The following is a 22,905-nucleotide window of genomic DNA, read 5'->3' on the forward strand; positions in this document are numbered from 1 at the left end:
TCTGAATGCGTGCTTGGCCGAGTGCAATCAAAAACTGATTATCCAGCATGTTGACTTGTTTACTGGGTTCAGTAATCATTCATGGCAAATAAGAGACATGAGACTTTTGAGAAACATTTGACACTCCATCATGAAGGAACCAATTAACATATGCACACCTCTTTCACCATGTCATATCAATGTCATTTCACCACGGCATATCAATGTCATTTCACCATGTCATATCAATGTCATTTCACCATGTCATATCAATACTTTCAGGCATACGTGTAAGTCCACATGTCCTGTGCATATCAAGACATTAGGCCGTTAGGCTGCTCTTACACTACTCCCCTCATATCTGAAAGAGGGGTTAGGGTGTAGGGGTGTTAGGGCGTGAGCTGGGTTAGGGTGTAGGGGTGTTAGGAGCAGTTACCTTGCTGCCCCAGTTTGGGCCCTCTCTTCTTAAGGAGCCTGGGCATGAGCTGGGAGGGTTAGGGTGTAGGGGTGTTAGGGTATGGGTGTAGGGGTGTTAGGGTTAGGGTGTAGGGGTGTTAGGGCGTGAGCTGGGCTAGGGTATGGGTGTAGGGGTGTTAGGGTAAGGGTGTAGGGGTGTTAGGGCGTGAGCTGGGTTAGGGTATGGATGTAGGGGTGTTAGGGTTAGGGTGTAGGGGTGTTAGGGCGTGAGCTGGGTTAGGGTGTAGAGGGTTGGGGTGTAGGGGTGTTGGGGTATGGGTGTAGGGGTGTTAGGGTTAGGGTGTAGGGGTGTTAGGGCGTGAGCTGGGCTAGGGTATGGGTGTAGGGGTGTTAGGGTAAGGGTGTAGGGGTGTTAGGGCGTGAGCTGGGTTAGGGTATGGATGTAGGGGTGTTAGGGTTAGGGTGTAGGGGTGTTAGGGCGTGAGCTGGGTTAGGGTGTAGGAGTGTTAGGGTTGTTAGGGTTAGCGGTTACCTTGCTGCCCGGTTTGGGCCCTCTCTTCTTATGGGGCCTGGGCGTGAGCTGGGAGGCGGGGCTCATTATGTCGGCGGTGTTGACCCCTGGTCCGCCGTTATGTCCGGCGGCCGCGGCCGCTGCAGCCGCCTCTGCGGCCGCCTTCAGCATGGCGATGGTCTGGCTCTTGGGCCGCCGGCCCCGCACCCCCTTCCTGACGGGCAGGGGGGGCAGCGGGTGCGGCAGGCGGTATGGGGACTGCATGGAGGACGACCGCCGTGACGCCGTGGACGGGAACAGGGGAGGGGGGAGAGCCTTGGTGACTGCAGGAGAAGACAGGAGAGGGGTAGGCACTTTAAAATACACATCAGACAGGCTTCTACTTGTACTTAAACTTACACATAGAGCCTACACGGAGAGAGGCAGATCCAAATGGAAATATCAGTTACTATCAGAATCAGTTCATATCAGAATGTAAAATATGGTATTAATTATGAATGTGCTGGACCGTAACATCATGTTCTGTGTAATTAGCATTTTAAGATTGCATTTCATTGCTCACACACTAACAATGTACCATTTTCAACTCCAATCCTCAGTTGTGCTTGAATCAATATGCTTATGGAATGATAGAACACCTGGTAATGGCACTTTATTTTTAATTGCCACTTTGGGGCAGCAGTGGGCCACTGGTTAGCACTCTGGACTTGTAACCGGAGGGTTGCAGGTTCGAGCCCCGACCAGTGGGCCGCAGCTGAAGTGCCCTTGAGCAAGGCACCTAACCCCTCACTGCTCCCCGAGCGCCACTGTTGAAGCAGGCAGCTCACTGCGCCGGGATTAGTGTGTGCTTCACCTCACTGTGTGTTCACTGTGTGCTGTTTATGTTTCACTAATTCACCGATTGGGTTAAATGCAGAGACCAAATTTCCCTCACGGGATCAAAAAAGTATATATACTTATACTATACTTATGGTGACTTGCTGACCACTTAAATGATTCTGTGAGATGACACTCCACTCTGTGATATATTAAACTCACTTTTACCACTATCTTGACATAACTATTATTGCTAGCACTCACTTTCAGCATATCATGTGATTCACAGACCAGAGCCATTATGTTACAGATGGATCTTGCATGTGCAAGAGTGTGAAAACTGTTTTTCAGCAGTGTTGAGCATGTTACTTAAAAAAAAAGAACCCATTTGGTACCCTGTTCAGTCACAGTAAATAGGCTATGCCCTTGGACTGCATTAAATCTGATGCAAGGCATAGATATAATTCTGTAGCCTGTATAGCCTAGGCTACTAATGATTAAAACCGCTTCAGGTGTTGATGATTGTTCATGAATGTAGGCAACTATCTAATTTTTTTTTCTCACATTCAGTTTTTTTTATTCTGTTGTCTGTTGTGTCTGTGTTGATTATGTAGGTATGTATGTATATATATATGTATGTGTATGTGTGTGTTTGTGTTTGTGTGTGTGTGTGTGTGTGTGTGTGTGTGTGTGTGTGTGCTGTATCACTAACAGCCTCAAGTGGGATTCCCATTCAGCAGCGAAAGCCAACGCAGGGTGTGTATGAGTTTGATTTGGGATGCTGTTAATACTTCTGACAGAATATCCAAGAGTACAAATCACAGCAAATTCCGAATCAGTCAGCAGAAGAAGACATCACGTAGTGACGCAGAGGATTATGGACGCACAGAATGCCAGCTCATGCACCGCCTGACATGCTTGCACACGCCCCAATCATTCCCTTCTCTAATACGCATTAAGAATTCCATGCAGGTGAAGTTGTTGACATATTCTCGAGACGAGGAAATCAAAAAGCAAAACCCACATAAAAAAACAACTTTAATGTAACCACCCCAGCCTTACCCATTCCAGCCCCCACACACACACAGACTACTTTAAATCACAATGCTCAAAGACCTCATGCCTTGCCTTTCAGATCACTCGCTTGCTACACACACACTTTGCATTGAAGGAGTGTCATGTTTCAACTCCATGCGTCTCCCTCCCTTAAACTCAAAAAAGAAAGTTGGACTTAAAACAGCAAAAGTTGAGTTGATGTCTTGATAATAAGTGGTGAAGACAAGAAAAGCTAGGCGTACTACTGCAAAATAATCTGACAATTCATTCAATTAAAATGATTTTGAAGTCCATCAGATGAAGTTATTATTTATTTTATTATTTATTTAAAGAGGAATGCCTCTTGAGATGTGGCATCTCATTTTCGAGAGGGTCCTCGATAGGACTGGACAAAGACAAAGGTACAAGGACAAGATACTACAGTACAGTACAATACAACATACACATTCACTCACATACAGCCCCCTTCCCCCACCAGCTCCCATTCCCTAAAAATACATACATATACACATATATACAACAAGCATACATCTTGTTACAAAAACAATTAAAAAAAAAAAAAAAAAGAAAAGAAGAACAAGGTTCAGTACTGTAGGTGAGCCACACCAGCTTGGATGACAGACACACTGCAAAAAAATAAATCTAACCAAGTGTTTTAATCTCATATTATATATATATTAAGATAGTTTTTAGTATGAAGGGACTTACCTAGCTGTCTCTCAAAAGATCATTTTGATTTAAGGAGACTTTGACTTATTTTAAGGAGTCTTATCGTACATCACTGATCCAGACGCTGCTGGGATAGACACAAACATGGTTTCGGATGGCTGTAAAGGAGAGACGATGTGTGCACAACCTCCCCATGTACAGTAAAGGAGAGACGCTCCCTTGCGCATGACCTCCCCATGTACAGTAAAGGAGAGACGCTCCCTTGCGCACGACCTCCCCTTGTAAAGGAGAGACGCTCCTGTGTGAACGACCTCCCCATGTTTGGGTCTCCTCCATTGTCCCAGTCCCATTCCGTGGCAGCTGCTCACAGGCCTACAGGTAATCCTCTCTGTCTGTCTCTTTCTCTCTCTGTCTCTCTCTCACACAAAACACACAATTTTAGTCTCTTGCTTACACTTCACCCCCATCTGTACTTGACAGTACTCTGATATGTTTCATTTCCATATGCCATTTCAGAGACTACCTAGTTAGGACACGTATTGGCTATTTTGCCCAGAGAACAATTTTAGCATTGATGATGCGGCTCCTGCTCTGACGCAGCACTTTGGATCTGTAGGAATTCATCTGGCTTCTTATGTTAACATCCCCCTCATCTCATTGGTCCGAGGGAAACGCAACACAGCTGTGCTGGCGACTGATTAGGAATGCTGTTTGTTTTGCCGCTTCTTTAAAATGCCGAGCCTCTGCCACCACCACCATCCTATCAAATGCTGAGCTTGAGAACGCTGTGGTGACAGAAAGGAATGGCACGAATATGATAAAGGTTTTCAGGAGGAAGAAGAGAAATAAAAAACACTGCAGGGTCTTTGCAAACAACGAATGCGTTTTATTCTCCCTTTTTTAAACTAACCCACATGAATATTGCAATGAATTATTCCTTCATTATGAATTCATCAAAATTCAGCTGAGGCGTTAAGGCTATGCTAATAAAATATTTATCTGCATTCGCAGGCCCTGCCTGATACACAATTGCTAAATCTCGTTGGAGAGTGTGACTGCATTTGTGTGTGTGTGTGTGTGTCTGTACTGCATGTGTCTGTACTGCATGTGTGTGTGTGTGTCTGTACTGCTAACTCTTGTTGGAGAGTGTGACTGCATGTGTGTGTGTGTGTGTGTCTGTACTGCATGTGTGTGTGTGTCTGTAATGCATGTGTCTGTACTGCATGTGTGTGTGTGTGTCTGTACTGCATCTGTGTGTGTATTTCTGAGTGGGATTGCGTGTGTGTGTGTCTGTACTGCATGTGTGTGTGTGTCTGTACTGCATGTGTGTGTGTGTGTCTGCACTGCATGTGTGTGTGTCTGTATTTCTGAGTGGGATTGCATCTACTCCTTGTGTTCTCCCCCTCAGCTGCACTCACAATGGGCTGCAACAGAGTATCAGATATCTGCAATTCAAAAGTGCAGACCCCATCCGTCAGTGGAAGTGGAAGGTGGCACATAGAGCTGCTTTGTGCGCATCGCACAAAAAGAGGCCCTCCTGGTCCCTCCTGGTCCCTCGGTGGCCCGACTCGCCCTTTATTAGCTCACGCTGGCGTCTCCGCCAGCCAGCAGATAAAGTTCTCGCATTTCAGTGCGGCGAGTCTGGCCAAAGCCAGCGTTTTTCACTAAGTGCATCTGGGGGCTTTGGGAATGGGCACAGCTGCCTCAGCGGTGTTCCCCATGGGGGGCAGGGGGTAGAGGCCAGGGCTGGACAAGCTTTACTCCTACATGTGCTTAATTAGAAACAAGGAGAGAGCGAAACAGAGAGAGAGAGAGAGCACCATGTTTTGTCACTAATGATACACATGCAGCCACTTAAAATCCCTCCTTTTTCTCTCTCCGTCCCTCTCTCTCTCTCTCTCTCTCTCTCTCTCTCATTACCATTACACATACGGCCGTATGGAACAACACAAGCGAAGGGAGAGAAGGGAAAGCAACTGTCCATCACATCTTATTTCCCCCTCCAATATTCCACTCCTGCATATGGAGTCGGTCACCAGTACGTCATTTTCAGCCTGACCTGCGACCTGTGACCTAGTGACCTGTGGGTTGGCTGGGTTAGAAGGGGGGGTCCGGAGGAGGGCAGTAGAGGCACCAAGGCAGCCACACTGCTAATTGCCCCTTTCTACCTAAATATTTACATTTGGCTCCGGACCCGCAAAACCCTGGCTCTGGGATCTGGGTCTGAACACTGAGCTCGGTGGCCAAAAATCTGAACCACATGTGAGTGGACCAGTGGACCCGAGCCGCGTGAACAGAGGCAGTTGGGTTTGGGAGGATGTAGGTTGCCTACTGCCCAAGGCAGTTTAATTAAACAATACAATCTGCTGGAGTATCGGATGTCAAATAAGCGTTATAGTCTATTGTAGAAAAATCCTTTGGCTAGAGTCCTGCTGATACCATCTCAGACAGAAATCCTTCTCAAATAATTAGATTTCAGCCGTTTAATCTCATTTAAGCTGTATTGAGTTTGGGAGGCTGCATCTCTTCAGTTCCAGATCTAAATATGTTATGGGCAAATAATACACAATAAAGTAATGCTCGTCTAAAGGAAAAACAGAAAACACAGCATTTGGTTTTGTGTGTATGCCTATCAAATCTAATCAAAAAGAATCCATCTGAAAGGATTTCAAGCCTTTTAACAGGACATTGATCCTTTTTAAATTTAATTAAGTTCAACAATAACACACCCAACAAGGTTTTGGGTTTTTTAACTGTAAAGGTAATTCAAAAATAAATTACTCCAATCACTGATAAAATAAACAAAGAAACATATATAAAAGAAAACAAATTAAATTTTTGCTGTTAAACACCTCTAAATCTTTCCACAAATCACATGGACCTCAGAAGCACAGCCATTGTGTCAGGCATTATGTTCCCTCCTTTTTGGACACTGTCACCATTTACACATCCAGCGCCTCAAACCACACGAGAGGCAACAACACTGAAGCACCAACAGGAGTCAGAAAAAGCACAAACAAAAGCCGGCAGCAGGCACCCAAACACAGAGCAGCTAGAGAGAGGACCAGAGACACTCACCACAATGTGATCCGGCAGCCGGCAGTTCACAATAAATGAGGGAGGGAAAGAAAGTGCAGAGCTTTAACTTTCAGCACCGCTGCTGCTGTTGCTGCTAGGAGCTTCACCACACCAACCAAAAGCCGATACTCTCCACAACTGCTTCCCTGTTTTCCTGCAGATTTGGCTTCCTCTCTTCCCTTCGAGCGCCAGTGTGCAGTGAGGAGCTCCTGAGTTTCCTTCGGAGTGCGGAGAAGTGGAGCTGGAATGAGTGTCGGCGTACGAGGCAGCAGCCCATAACAAAGCCCCCACGCGGCTGGTGCTCACTGGCGTAGCAGGGAGGCAATGAGGAAGGGCTGATTACCATGGCAGAGCAGGGGGGAGGGGACGCAACAGAGGGAGGGAGGAGGGAGGGAGGGAGGGAGGGAGGGAGGAGGAGGAGGAGGAGGGAGTGTCTGTGTGGTGGTGGAGGGGGTTGTATGTTATCAGTAGAAAGTATTGGCAAGCAACGCTCCTCAGTCACATGGTCCACGCTGGCCCCTCCCACTCTCTCTTCTGGGTGTATGGGGCCTGAGGGGGGTAAAATGGATCAGAGGAGCCCGATAGAGGTGGGGGTGGAGGGGTTGTGTGGGGCAGGGTGGAGGGGTTGCTCCTGTTGGCTGCATTAGTGGGTTCAGACACCCCGCGAGGTGGGGTCGGGCGGAGAGTGGGGGGTTCGCTCTTCGCTCCGTAACCCAAACCCATTCTGCCCTCCCCAGAGAGCCAGCTTTTAAGAACCAGGAAACGGTGACACCGCGCAACAGCACTGCCTCTCACATCTCTCTCTCTCTCTCTCTCTCTCTCTCTCTCTCTCTCTCTACCTTGGTCTCTAACCCCCTTCCTTGCCAAACCCCTTCCCTTTTTTTAGCACACAGAGAGGAAGGGGCTAGCCAGGGGAGCTTTGACACACTGCACACACAACCTAAAGGCCAATTATGCCATTTTTAACACAGCACCACTTCCTGTTTTGTAAAAAAAAAAAAAAAAAAAAAAACGAGGCAAAAAACTGGTTTGACTTCCCACACGCAAAAAAAAAAATGTTGCCATGCCCTATAAAGAAAATCAAAAATGCAAGAGAAAGACAGCGAGAGAAAGCAGGAAAGAGAAAGAAAGGGAGAAACAAAAGAGAGAGAGAGAGAGAGAGAGAGAGAGAGCGAGAGAGAGAGAGAGAGAGAAGGGATAAGAAAAACTGCTTTAAAGAAACTGTGGAACTACAGGTGTGAGCTCTCTGAAAGAAGACTGCATATCTAATGCAAATACAGCGTTAACTGCTCGGAACACAAAGGCAGATGGAGTAAAACAGCAAGGGCAGCACAAGGGGATTTTACAAGAATGTTGGCAGAGAAACAGGAAATGCCATATTTGTCCATCCCAGAACTGTTGACAATGCTGAGCCTTGAAATGTACTAATTAAATAATTTTAAATTGACGTTCCGTTTAATTGATTTCACATTGAATTTCACAAAAATAATAATGCTTCAATCAACTAGTAAATTTCTGCAAATAAAAAACACATCAAGGCTCACACGACTGCTGTAATTTCAATACAGTAAAAGAAAAATGTTGCACAATTCATGTGGGCCACATCCAGCTTTGCAACACAACTATGGATAAGTCGGAGGATTTAAAAAAAAAAAATGACTTAATATTTATTTACTGAAAGAAAACAATAATGTGTTAAATCTGAAAAATTGAAATGCCTCAAATATAAAAGGCCTACTACTACTTACTGTAATCCAATAATCCAATAACTGACCAACAAATAGTTTGATAAAAGAATATCTAACCACAACACATATGCAAGTGGACGCAAGAGGCCGTTTGCTTTATCTTCTGCATCATAATCTACAATATAAACAAAAACAGGAAAAAACAAGAAAAACCCCTTTAGCCACATGTATGTGACAAATGCATGACCCTTGTATCTAATGCATCAGCGGTGAGCTGTTCCTGCTCGCTGGCTTGATTTCCTCCTCAGTATTTATCTCCCATCTTTGCTACAGTTTATTTCATCACGCTCACACACACATACACACTCTGCCCCCCTCCTCCACAAGAACACACGCACAGACACACACACACACACACACAACAGTCAGGAGAGAGGTAAACAATGGAGTGTGAAAGAGAGAGGGAAAAATGCCACCCTACACACACGGTCCCCCTGATCCATTGCCACGGAGGCGATAGCTGCTAATTATCTGCTAAGGAGCTTTTGTCATGAGAAAGAGGAGCAGAATGGTCCCGACACCCCGGAGACCAATTTATACATCTTAGAAAAAAATAGCCTCTCCTTTCACAGGTGATGTCAACATCTACCACACAAACACACCACAAATAGCAAATGCTAAAATTATGCCTTCATCACCAAACTGTAAAGAAATGCTTACATTATGCATCGCTGGAATTATGAATGTCCACAAAATAGGAGGAAATTGTAGGGTTCAAAAATCTGAGGAGGCAGTTAAAAAAATAATCAGACACCATTCAATCTCAACAACGTGATGTCAGCCATCTAAACAGGTTTGGCTAGGAGCTGATTAAAGGTGAATTTAATGTCACTTTACAAAAGGAGTCGTTCGAGTAGTTGGCACCAAGATAATAGGCTTAGCCATCTTTTGTTTGATTATGCACAAGGAATTGAGGAGATGAACTCCTTTTCCACTGAGAGTTTAAAAAGAGGACAAATTGGCCAGCTCAGGAGAACTCCAAGAGAAAATGGAACAGAAACGTTGAGAAGTGGCAATCGGTTGGATTTCTTGCTAATTTAAAATAAGACAACTGATACCAGAAAAAGAGGATTTTTAAATTGGCACAACATTTTTTCGTGTTATTTTTTCTGCACAGCAACCGAATAAAAACATCAGCAAGCACTAATGACATCTCCCACATAAATTCTTCTTTCTCTTTTTCCCCTTGGAAATGTCTGGCTTTAACACAAATTGAAAATGCCCGACATGGGCAGTTGAAAATAATTATCCCTCAAAAAGCCAGACACCCTTAAGCTCAAAATAACGTTGCTCTTCCCGTTTTAATTTTTTTCCTTTCTTTCCAATAAGCCAAAAAATTATATCCAGCTCAAGGCAAGAAAACAACAGAGGATTTTCGTTGGAAAAAGCCTCAAACAACTCAAGACGACCTGCAGGAACAAGAGCAGCATTTGTTGAGGAGCGGCTTTAACCGGCCTCCAGGCAGCAACCTCAAGTAGATGTCCGTTTCCTGCAGTAGTTAACGCTGGGCCGGTAGAAGAGAAGATGGATCCCGGTGTCACCCTATATCCTCTCGACAGCCCTGTTCTGGCCGATAAATACAGGAAGATGGCTGTAAACACACAGAGCAGAGCAGCCAGAGGAGCTTGACCTGACGGGCAGGGAGGCTGCTGAAGGACATGTAACTGCCCTCATCAATCAGGTGAGCAGGCTCACCCCAGCGCAGGCCCACTCCTCCTACGGCAGGACCCCTGGTGTTGCTCAGTAACCGAGCTTGGCGTTTTTACTCACAACGAGCAGAAATAAATATTCGTAGTTGGCTACTGCAGAAATGGCATTCGCAGAGCGAAAAACAATTAGGATTTATGATGCCGAGTCGACTGCAGGTCATGGAAACGGCCTGGCGTTGTAAAAAACATAAACTCTGTGTTATGTTCGTGTTAAATAAAGCACAACTTCAGAATGTTCAGACAACTCTCGGAAAGGCTGTCTGTATTAACTTAAACGTTCAGGCAACACTCAGAAAGGCCGTCTGTATCAACTTTGATGCCAATGCCTCAGAGACCTGCTCCTGTGTAGTTGTGAAGCGTATATATGTGTATATGTATATGTGAAGCGAGTCAGTTAAACATTTAAACAGTGTTGGTGACTGAACAAGAGAGAAAGCCATTCTAAAACAATTAACCCCCACACATTATTTCCTATGAAGAAGCTGCTAGCGTCTACAGGCACTGACTGTTTTTTATGTCCCTTGTACACTTAAGGTATAAGAATCCCTGAACAATACTTTGATCATAAAAAGCTTCATCCAGTAGCACAACAATAAGAGGATTTTTTTTTATTGAATGTATGGCACATAATAAAGTAATGCTTTAAGATAATTTCTCAGAGGGGCATTTTCAGAGCGGCACACAATAGAGGATTCACAGGCCTGAGGAGCTGTCCACTTTCTCAAAGGGGATGATTGACAGGCTAATCCTTCCTTTTGTCAGGAGAGGTGGGTGGGTGCCTCACCATGGCATCTTAATCGCTAAAATCTCTCTAAAGGATGTGCACCAAATATGAACAGCAACACAAAAAAAAATACGGCCGTCATAATTTGCATGGGGTTAAAAGGGAAGCCAGAGCAGTAGCAAAGGGAGGGGCCTGACAGGAAGATCCCAAACGTTCACAGAAGAGGCTCCTTTGTTTGAGGATACTCACGCCAAAGCTCTGGAGAGAACTCTGTGCGCGGCGATAAAAAGGAAGAAAGGGCCAAATAGGACATTAAAAAACAATGTAAACACTTTTTTTGAAATTACGCTGTCAAGGCTTCTCCTTATTTTGCATTTTGATGCTGGTGAATTGCTGACTTTGTTTCTCTGCTCCAGAAACTGCTAAATAAGGGAAGCAGGTTGTCAAAAATAAATGCAAATGATTTGAGTAATATTATGAGTTGTTGTTGTTCAGATCTTCTTGGTTTACCAGCAGTCTAACTGTTTGGGTATTTTATTTTGGGATATTCCACAGTTGAGAGATAAAGTGGTGACAGATGCAGATGCAAATGCATCCTCCCTTTCTGGGTTCAAACTTCTCGACTTCTTACGGATGTTAGAATCCACATTTGACTCAATCCAAATGGCAAGAAATATTTTGTTTCCAGATACTTGGACTTCATCATCGTCATGAAGTAAAATTGCTTTAAATGTAACTATAAGACATCTGATCTAACCTATTGAGCCTTTTCACCATTTTCAAATTCAAGTGAGTTGATGGTATTCTTTTCCTCAAAATAATATCAAACCAAGTGGGTCAATCTTATTGACCCAGGTTGGGACTTTCACAGGGCTAAATATTTGAACCCTGGTCTGCGCTGAATAGGTCATGACCCAAGTTGGGGTGAGCGATGTGAAAGAAGCTTTAGTTCTCTCTTTCAGACTGTTAGAAACCCCCAGGCCAGACTCACACACACACACACTCACATACAGAGTGATTTTGGTGTACTAAAGATAATACAATACACAAGTATGAAGACGCAGTAAACATTATTTTTTGTACCATTGTTATTTACAGAATTTATTTAGGCATTGTAATAAGAAGTACCAGTAAGTTTGAAGATGCACATACCCTTGCATATTTAAAGACAAAAATGTCATTACACCTTAATTGCAACCTTCATATAAATCAGTATTTTCCATCTGTAATTGGATTTCACTTAATGTGGATTTCCACCATCACGATCACAGTGTACCCCTGAGTGGGAATTGTAATTAATAATAAACACTAATTACCTATTAGTGAAACCAGCAAATGTATTAATAGTAGCAATTACAGTCCAGTTGAGATGTAACTATTCCACTCTTATTTCAATTGAAAGTACAACCAAAACAGTCATGCAGCATAATTTAGTTCACTTTATATAGATATACAGTTAAATATGACAGGGAAATTAATCTATCTAACTGATCTTAAAAATAATACATACCGCTATCTGTTAAATACTTTTTATTTTATTTGACATAATCATAATTCCCTACAGTGCCAGATTTCATGTTGTGTGAAATTAATTGAGTCTAGTTAAGATATCAAGTATCCTCCCTGACACTGTTACCAACTGAAGTGGTTTTACAAGCCAATAAAGGTATTTCCTCTGAAACGTATTAATTCAGAGCAGCAGGTCCACTGAGAGATGGAGGGAACTGGGGCTGTGCTGCCCCCTGCTGGGATATGGCGTCACCAACACCTGACTACCCAGCTAATCAGCAGACTTAAAGCCTGTCCTAAATGTTTCTTTAAATAGGGTGTTTTTCTATACAGTGTTCCCACTCAAGTAAAATGTAAAATTCCATGACTTTTCCCTAACAAAAAACTGAATTTCCATGACTTACTATCTAATGAATGGTACATAGGGGTGTAAAGGTACTTATATTCAAACCGTTTAGGTACCGTTTAGGACCTTAGGTTCAATACAAATGTGTACCGAATGTACCAAATGCATGATGATTTTGTGTACCGTTACATCCCAATGGTACAATATATCGACCAATGATTTCAAAGCATCCGCGTAGCGTTCGAGAAAGATATTACACCAATTCTGCATGGAAATATATTTGTATTAATGTATTTTGGCAAGTTAAACTGCTACAACAAAATTCCCTGATATTCCATGACTTTATAAAAAACAATGTCTGGAATTGACCATGTCTGGAATTGACTTTCCAAAATTCCATAATATTGCAGAAATTCCATGACCCATAGGAGCCCTGTCTATAACAGATATTTAATTGCGATAAGATCTGTTAAATTTAGTTTATAACATTTGAAATGCTCGCTTCACAGCATCATCATGCCACATTCCATACCATGCAGCTGTCTCTATTTTATTATCAAGCATGTTTGTAAAAGAGGATCTTTGGTAAAGTACAGTAAAGTAGTATTTGCACATGAACTTACAGCTGTTGCCAGGAGACTGCAGGCTATGTTTGGTAAGAGAGCACCAGCCCACAGGGAAGATGTCCCTGGAATAGAACTTGCACCAGTAGTCAAAGGCCCCCCTCCAGCCATCGAACATGACAAAGATCTCGTCCCCCTTCACCTCTCCAATGGTGGCGGGGCAGATTAGGTATGGGTTCTTCCTGTCCACGGCCTCCAGTTTCATGCCCGGGCTAAAGTGGTTCTGAGACGGCATTGGAGGCTCCTGTGTGGAAGTAAAAACCAATCAGTCATTCTCGGACAAAGTAATCCACACTTGAACTACTGCAACTAGATATCACTTTTTTCTGATTCTATTTCATTTTGACTTATGTGTATGTGTGATTAATGTTAATATTATTAATTACTGCTGTCACACCATAATTTCCCTTTAGGAATGAAAAACATAACCTATCCATCTATCTATCTTTCTATTATACAATTACAATTATGTAGCAAATATTACACCCAAACTAGGACACTGACAGCAGCAAAAATCCATGGGCGCCTTTGTATAATGTTGTTCTCATTTTGAAAGGATGAAGCCTAATTTCACCTATAATTGCTTGGTTTTTGTTTTATTGTAGTTACATTTAAACAAGTATCAAATCCTTTGCCAGTGTCTTTAATAATTATAAAGCTTATACTACTAAGAGAACAAAGCCTCCATGTGACCTTGTAAAGTGGGTCAAAGTCATTGAAAGTGGGTCAGTATATAATAAGGATATCAGGGTGACACTTTGACATAGTTTGACAAAGTCTGTCACAGCAACAATAATTAATGAGGGCCCTGAAGCTTTTTCTTTATAAGTTATCTAAATTTATCTCCATCATACTCGTGTACGACACACCTAAGTCTGGAAACTCCCACACTATGATCAGGTAATATCTTCAGATTCATGGACTCTTTGAAGTATTACAGTAGTCCCTGTAGGCTACCTAGCAACGTTTGTCAATAATACAGTATACATGGCATAGAATACATAGATTCTTCAAAAAGTGATGCGTAACGGGTTGAAATTTATAGGATTTATTATTTCCTTTTGTTATTGCAAGAATTCAATTCAAACACAGAGACAAAGTACCAAAGTAGTGCTGTTAACCCTAGTATGTGTTACTTTGGGCCTGTTTACATTTGTTTTCAGAATGCTTTTTGGGTGATCCAATCAGTAGTCAGCTGAGACATCACTGTTTATATGTGTATTCAATGTGTACAGCCAGACAAGTTGCTGTTAAGATTAGGCTATTGCTAATGCCACACTCCCTTTGTCTGAGACACATCAGAACACATTAGCGTTACATTACAAAAGACATGTGGTCAAATGCGTCTCAGAACATCGGCAAGTGGTTTGAGTGATCGGATCACAATATGTCTCTAAAACAGACCTTCTTAAAAGCACTAGCTGGGGCACACATGTCTAAAACAGACCTTCTTAAAAGCACTAGCTGGGGCCATCTCTGCGCCACTCAAGGTTCTCAGCAGGAACATGGGCCATGAGGAGGCGTTCATCCGAAATCCTGTAGACAACCGTGGAATAGAGAGGAGAAAAACAAAGAGAGAAAGAAATGCAAAAACAAAAGAGTCAACTATAAGAAGAACAACAACAAAACACTCAAAAACCACATTAGGAAATACAGTAGTTGAATTAAAACTTAAATTACTACATGATGCATGTAACTTCTAGTGCATCGTCTAGTTTCAGCAGGTTACAATTAACTTGCTAGACTTGCACAATGTTGTCAAATCTCTGCTGGTGTTTTTACAATGTTGCTTCAATTACATAAAATCATAAATAGCTCAATGTTTGTGTACATCCTCATTACTGGGTTGTACGTAATAGTATTAATAAGTAAGAGAAATTATTTAATTGATCAAAAATGAAAATTAATAGAGGACCCATTCATACTATGGAGCTCAAGATATTTTCCTCAATGTTAAAGCACTATAGAAGATTTGCTAAATAAACTAAATATGCGTCTTTTGCAACAAATTATTAACATAACTCCGATATAAGATAGAGGGAATGCACCGACAGCAGTATGTAGAAAGAGATCTCCGAATTCCCATGCTGCCTTACGTGCGCAATTGTATTCACACTGCTAGGCAGCCTGGATTCCATGGACCCGATTTTCACCTCAACAAAGGAACCAATCACAGAAAGGAGGGGGGGACAGCAAGACGATGACGACACATCGAAGCAGGGCGAAATGGTCATATATTGTAGGTTATGATACATATAATATAACATTGTATCAAATAATGCATGCATATATGGTTATACAAAGTTAACATACAGTAATGCATCTTAATAATGGTGCTCACTGCTCACAGTTCTTTAAAGAACGCATATAAGCAACTGTTTGCATAACGAAAAACATGCAAATTGCTCACAACGCTATGCAAAAACATTACCATGCAACTGTATTGACAACTGTATTTTGGAGGATGATACATTCTTATGACATAGAGGAATGATCAGACTATTTGATACACGATACGGTGTATCGGTGACAGCTGTTCAAAGCCCCGTAAGGCTGCCCGTTATGATTGAAGCAGTGGGCAGAGCTGTCGGCATCCAGACTGGGACTATCAAGCATTTGATGGATACCAGGATGGATCTGACGGATGCTAGGTTGGATACTAGGTTGGATAACATCATGGAGAAGCTCACGGCTTTACAAAGGCAATTGGACCAGAATGGACTAAGAGGGTAGTCGTGTAAATTGGAATGCCAAACAGCTAAAATCTTATCTGCTTTTGGCCCCCCTCAACCAGCACGGGCCTCGGCCAAGGCCGCTGCTAGAAAAACAACTCCCCCGGAAGAGCACTGCAGCGAGACGCTCTCGCACCCCTTTCCCCACTTCCTACAGACACCTGCTGATTGTGGACTCTGTCTGGGACATGACCAAGGCTGTCTCCATAGCAACTTGCTGTGTTATCGCTTTGACAATCCTGCGGACTGAGGCACTAAGATTGTGGTACCAGGCGGAGCGACTCACCAGGCCTACACATACATCTATACAGACAGATCTACAGACATGCAGTCACCCCCACTACCCCCCACGCCTTCGCCACTTTGTACCCCCAGTCTGTCAAGCGGGTCTGTGACCAGCGCCGCAAATGGCTGCAGGACCGGATGGCTGCCTGCCTGCACTGGTATCCCTCCACCCCGGTTGCAAGCCGTGTGTCTTTCATGTTGTTGTAAAGCAGGGGTGTCAAACATAAGGCCCGGGGGCCAGATCAGGCCCGGGGGCCAGCAGGAAGGAAAAGGAAGGGAAAATAAGAAAAGATATTCAATGTGTTATAAGCAATATCTCTATTGATAAAACCTAGCACTACACACCACCCTCATGAAGGAAGAAGCTGATAAAAACCAACATGGAAGTAGGACATTTCAAGAGAGAAAGAGCAGTATATGACAGCAGTACATTATTATGACTGCAGCGAAGCGGCAGTTTTCTGTGAATATCTCGAGAACCGTAGGGTTTAGGAGGACCATTTTTTTTTTGTATGTTAATCTCAAGGGGCCATGTCAACCAATTCCATAACCACTCATTTCATGTATAGCGCCACCTAGTTAAAAACACAAAAAAGTAAAAATGAGGTGTTGTAATCGTAGGTATCTGTGACCTAACATAGTCAAAACTGCACAAAATTGGAAGTGTAGGATCATTATGACACCCTCTGAATGCACGCCAAGTTTCGTGGAATTCCGTTCATGGGGAGCCACATAATAAATTAATTTATGTTACTATACACCAACTGGCCTGTAGGTGGCCGGAGACAGTTTTCTGTGAATATCTCGAGAACCGTAGGGCCTAGGAGGTCCACCTTTTTTTTGTATGTTGGTCTTAAGGGGACATGTCAACCTATCCCATTACCACTTATTTCATGTAAAGCGCCACCTAGTTAAAAATTAAAAAGCAAAAAATTAGGTGTTTTCATCACAATATCTCTGGCTGACATGGTCAAAACTGCACGAAATTGAAAGTGTAGGATCATTATGACACCCTCCGAATGCATGCCAAGTTTCGTGAACTTTCGTTCATGGGGGGCCTTACAATAAAATAATTTATGTGTACATTTAGTGACCGTACACCAACAAGGATTCCCGGGACACTGAAAGACCGGGGTACACGAAACTTGGTGGGCATGTATCCCCACAGGGATAGCATGGAACCATCGTTTTTCGTTTTGATCTGTAGCCCCCCCCGCTGGACTGGACCCCCCGAAAGGAGGGTAGGGCTGACACAGTTTTCTGTGAATATCTTGAGAACCGTAGGGCCTAGGATGACCAATTTTTTCCGTATGTTTGCCTCCAGGGGTCATCTTAACCCATTCCATGTGCACACATGTGCATAAACAGATACACACACACACACACATACATTCACAGTAATCCTACGTATGACACATACTCACACAGTAGACATATGTACGCATGCATGCACATGCACAAACACAGGCACATACGCAGGCACACACACAAGCACACACACACACACACACACACACACACACACACACACACACACACACACACACACACACACACACATAAACATAAACATGTACACGCACACATGCACACAAGAATTTCTCAGAATTATGAACAGGCAAGATGGGGGTGGGGTTGTATAAAATTAATTTTACATGTGAAATCTATGAACTAATCATGTTTTGGTACTTGTTGTCTAGCAGATACCAGTGGGAATTGAGTGTGGATAATGCAATTTAGTGAGACAGTTTAATCATATAGGCCTTTCAGCGTGATTTATTTTTGTGGAAAAAATGTGCTGGACTGGGCGGCGGTTAGCCTGGCGGGCCATCCTATATCATTGAAATGTATAGTCTGACATCAAACCATTCACCTCGCTTAATCCAAGGGGCGGGCAGAGAATTGTCTTTCAAACTGCCTAGGCATGCAATAGGCCAGCGCCACGACCATATCCATTATCCGGTCGGCAAAAGCGGCAAATACATCCTTCTTCGAAGGAATGACTTAAGTGCATTGTGTTGCTCAACTTTCAAAGAAAAGCACAAGTCCAACTTCTCCAAAATTGACGCCAACGCCGATTCAAACAACCGCTCTTCGTTCGCCATAGCCACCTTCCCTGTTGTTCACCGTCGCAGGACTGTCGTTATCCTGTTAAGCCCGTCTTAAGACTCTCTAACAAAATAGAGCGCTGTGATTGGATGAGGTCCACGGCGTCAGCCAATAGAAATCCCTATGGTTTGATACTAGACGTACACGCTGAGCAAATTAATTTGCCGCCGCTAGGGTGCGTCTAGATTTCTAGGCTAGGCGGCGGTCATATTTTGTACCGCTCTGCGGTACATCTAGTTGTGTACTTGTTTGCTCATAAGTGATATCATCTAACAACACTCTGATACCCATGCAGAAAAATGATAATGACCATGACAATGACGGCCCCCACGAGATTCCAACAAATCCGGCCCACTACCTAATATGAGTTTGACACCCCTGTTGTAAAGTGTATGTGCTAATGTTGCTGAGGTGTTTTTTTCCTGTTCCCACACTGTACTCCCCACAGGAGCTTTTTTTTCTCCTCCGCTCTCCTCATGTTATGCTGTATTCTTCCTCAATGCCCTGCCTTCCTGTCCTGTCTACCCCCCTTGTCATATTATATGTATGTTTGTGTAATGTATGGACAGGTTGATGGTTCATTTCGCTGGTTACTTGTGACTATGTGACAATGAAGGCCTACTACTACTACTACTACTACATCAGGAGGAACTCAAACTCAGGACCTGGACCCCCACTTGGCTCAGTCAGGGACACTGATAAGGGGCCAGCATCGGGAGAGTAAGGCCTGGGGTAGACTGTTTTTTAACAACACTGCCACGCGTAGTCTGGGGTAAACTGTTTTTTAACAACACTGCCACGTGTAGTCTGGGGTAGACTGTTTTTTAACAACACTGCCACGTGTAGTCTGGGGTAGACCGGCTTTGAACAACACTGCCACGCATAGTCTGGGAGTCTGGGGTAGACCGGCTTTTAACAACACTGCCACGCGTAGTCTGGGGTAGACTGTTTTTTAACAACACTGCCACATGTAGTCTGGGGTAGACCTGCTTTTAACAACAATGCCACGCATAGTCTGGGGTAGACTTGCTTTTAACAACACTGCCACACGTAGCCTGCGTCTGTTCAGTGTGTCAGTTGTGCACATCCTCAAAAATTAAAGCAGTGCGTACGCAAGATGCAAGATTCACAAGAAAATTAGGGGCAAAGGCGCAGCATGTGACCGCACATGAGCATGCAACACCGACTTTATTTCCGACTCTGGGTCTGAATGTGGTGGTCTGTCTGCAAGTGGAGATCTCCAGTACTACACGTGGTGCTCACATAGTAATAAAGCATGGTTTCGTTCACAGCGCATCCGGTTGTGTACATAAACGCTTGGTCAAAAAAACAGTATATTCCAGGCCTGATGGTGATCCAGCAGCTCCCATGATGCACCTGTGCTCACCTAGCGGCGGCTGCAGCATGTCCCCACTCCTTTCGCACGTGCCAATGGGCTGGATCTCGGACGAGTCCACCAGGCGCCAGAAGTCGTTGGTGTTGTCGCTGCCGTCCAGGCGAAGACGCAGGCGCGTTCCCATCAGCCCCATCACCGTGGCGATGCAAATGGAGGTGGAGTTGCGCGGGTCACAGGCCTCCAACTTCATCCCAACTTTGAAGTCGTTGCTAGGCGGCACTCTGGACTGGAGATACAGGAGGGAGAGGGGTTAGGCACCCTGCACTGGACACAGGGGGGAGAGGGGTTAGGCACCGTGCACTGGGCACAGGGGGGAGAAGGGTTTGTTTCAAAGGGAGACCACGTGAGGATTCTAAATTCTATTCTCGATAACTTGAAAATTGTGGCCACACTTATACCTTTACCTTATCTATATAGATATAGATATAGATATATTTTTTTTTCTATAGTTTTTTTATATTACCATATTACCTTGCCTACTCGCTGATATGTCCATATTTATTTTATGCTGGTCTCTAGACTTTATTCTTGCATTCTATCTATCTAAACTTCACTGTTGGTATAGTATTTTTAGGGTGATGCACACAGTGCATCTCATCCAAACATAGTGTGTAGTATGACATTCAAAAATGTAAGTGATGTTCCTTCCACTTGCAGATAATGGCCCCAATGCTGCTTACTGGAAGATTCTGAAGTTTTGAAATGCATCTGTAACCAGTTCCATTGATATGTTTTCAATGCCAGCAGCCAGACCAATGGATACCTTGTCTTAGCTGAATTACTGAAGCTAAGCAGGTGTGGGCCTGGTTAGTACTTGGATGGGAGACCTCCTTGGAAAACTAGGTTGCTGCTGGAAGTGGTGTTGATGTGTGGCCAGTAGGTGGCACTCTTCCCTCTGGCCAAAAAAGATCGATCCCAATGCCCCAGTGCCGTGACGGGGACACTGCACTGTAGGAGATGCTGTCCTTCGGATGAGACGTTAAACCGAGGTCCTGACTCACTGTGGTCATTAAAGATCCCATGGCACTTATCGCAAAGAGTAGGGGGTTCCCCGGTGTCCTGGCTAAATTCCCAATCTGGCCCCCTAATCATCCTCCACTGTAATTGGCTCATTCACTCCCTCACTCTCCACCTCAAGCTGGTGTGTGGTGAGCGTTCTGGCAGCATAATGGCATCACATTGGTGGTGGTTACTAGTGAGGTCCCCCCATCCATGTGATGCGCTTTGAGTATTGAGAAAAGCGCTATATAAATGTAATTTGTTGTTGTTTTGCAACAGTAAGGTTGCAAAGGTCTTGGGAGAGCTCATAGCTTTTACCCATCATGAAATGTTTCTTGTGTGACACCTTGGTTACGAAAAAAACTTTTTATAGCCCATCAATATGTATTATATTAATATTATTTTTTTATATATGTGTGGATTACCTGAGTTAAAGGTACACTATGCAAGATTTTCACCTTAATATAACCTTTACGAAGCCAATTTGATGGTAAACGAACTTGTAATAGGCGAATCGTTCACATAGCATGTGCTATATGACTACTGAGAAAACCAGCCATGCAACTTCAAGAACGGCGGCCTGAAAAATCTCTATGTTCTATGGAGATTTTTTGCCTGTTGTTAATCCTTCACCTCTACAACAAAAGCATTTCCATTGTGCACGGGGGGGGGGGGATAAGTCACAAGAAGTTCGCTATTTACAACAGGAGAGTAAAGTATAAATATATTGTGACTCTAGAGGGAGCTCTACAGTCGCCAAAAATACCTAAACCTGTATAGTGTACCTTTAAATACCTAAACCTGTATAGTGTACCTTTAATACTAATGTCTTGTGAAAATGTCATGCAAATACAGTGGAAGTATACTTACTGACATTTTTTTGTAACACTTTACTTGACGGGTGAGTTCATAACACATTCATAGCAGCTGTCATAAACGGCACATAAAGCATTCATGACTGTTTCATGAGACATGACTCAACATTCATACCAGACCATTCATGAATGTGGAAGACAGAATGACGACAACCTGTCAAAATAAAAGTCCAACAATTGCAAAGCAGCATTGCCGTTTTTGATTCAAACCTTTTACCTGATCACGTCACATCTGAGTCAATGGGCTACTCCAGTGCCAAAAAGACAGAACATGGTCAAGCAAATCATTTTTGTTTCATAAAAATCTATTTGTTTTATGATTTAGGCCTATCCTTTGCAGATGATTTCTCATCTTTGGAATGTCCAACCGTTCTAGGTTACACAAATACGGGTCAACTGAATGTAGGCTAGTTTAGCTACCAGAGTTAAACTCAGTGATTACGAATACTTCACAACTTGTATAGTAAAGTGACATTCGATGTAGACTTCATAAGATATTCATGAAATATTTACAAAGGCTGGAGAGAAAAACAGCAATGCTGCTTTGTGATTGTTGTCGTCGTTATGTCTTCCACATTCATGAAAGGTTTGGTATGAATGTTGAGTCATGTCTCATGAAACAATCATGAATGCTTTATGTGCAGTTTATGACAGCTGCTATGAATGTGTTATGAACTCACCCGTCAAGTAAAGTGTTACCTTGACGCGTTCAATACTTATTTCCCCCGTTGTAAGCCCCATATTTTGCATATGTTCACCTCACATCCACTGTTACATACCTGTCTGAAGCAGCTTGGAGAGGCAGCCACTGATGAGGTCTCCTTGAGGTAAACCTCCCATGTGAACGGCTCTGAGAAGGAGAGGAGACAAGTTGGAGAGGCTGCTTTCAGTATGGAGAACCACACATAAGAGAGTTGGTAAATTATTTTAAAGCTACTAAATACATTTCTCTTCATTAACATGTAATACTATCCTATTTTTAGATGGGTGAGCTATCAGCCACTTATGTTTCGTAGTTCATGACCGCCAGAGCAGTCTATTCATAGTGGATATATCCCTGTCGCGTCAGCCACAGACCGAAGGTTGCAGGGGATACCTTGGGAGCTTCCTGTAAGGACAGATCTCCTCTCACAACTAGGAGGGCAGATATGGCACCCACGACCGGAGTTCCTCCAGTTATGGTTGTGGCCCCTGGGGCCAACCCACAGTTAATATCCTGCACACCTGAGGTCAGACTCACAATCCTTAACGCTAGAGCACCGTCAGCTGTGCAATGTACGATGGCGATGAAAAATCTTTCAGAAATGGTGTAGAGATCATCACA

The 22,905-nt window shown here is 43.5% G+C and overlaps 1 protein-coding gene across 2 annotated transcripts in view; it reads right to left on the reverse strand.

Annotated features, from left to right (window-relative positions):
• The window catches only part of scml2 (Scm polycomb group protein like 2), a 44,661-nt gene that overhangs the window by 13,295 nt on the left and 8,461 nt on the right, over window positions 1-22,905 (reverse strand). For both annotated transcript variants that reach the window (XM_048235310.1, XM_048235309.1), the window contains exons 4-8: window positions 22,361-22,431; window positions 19,699-19,933; window positions 14,633-14,721; window positions 13,186-13,429; window positions 929-1,230 (exon numbers count right to left, since the gene is read on the reverse strand). In XM_048235310.1, coding sequence (XP_048091267.1) covers window positions 929-1,230; window positions 13,186-13,429; window positions 14,633-14,721; window positions 19,699-19,933; window positions 22,361-22,431 — 941 coding nt within the window. The remainder of the gene's footprint in view (window positions 1-928; window positions 1,231-13,185; window positions 13,430-14,632; window positions 14,722-19,698; window positions 19,934-22,360; window positions 22,432-22,905) is intronic.

Source organism: Alosa alosa, chromosome 23 (genome assembly GCF_017589495.1).
Source record: "Alosa alosa isolate M-15738 ecotype Scorff River chromosome 23, AALO_Geno_1.1, whole genome shotgun sequence".
Lineage (NCBI taxonomy): Eukaryota > Metazoa > Chordata > Actinopteri > Clupeiformes > Clupeidae > Alosa > Alosa alosa.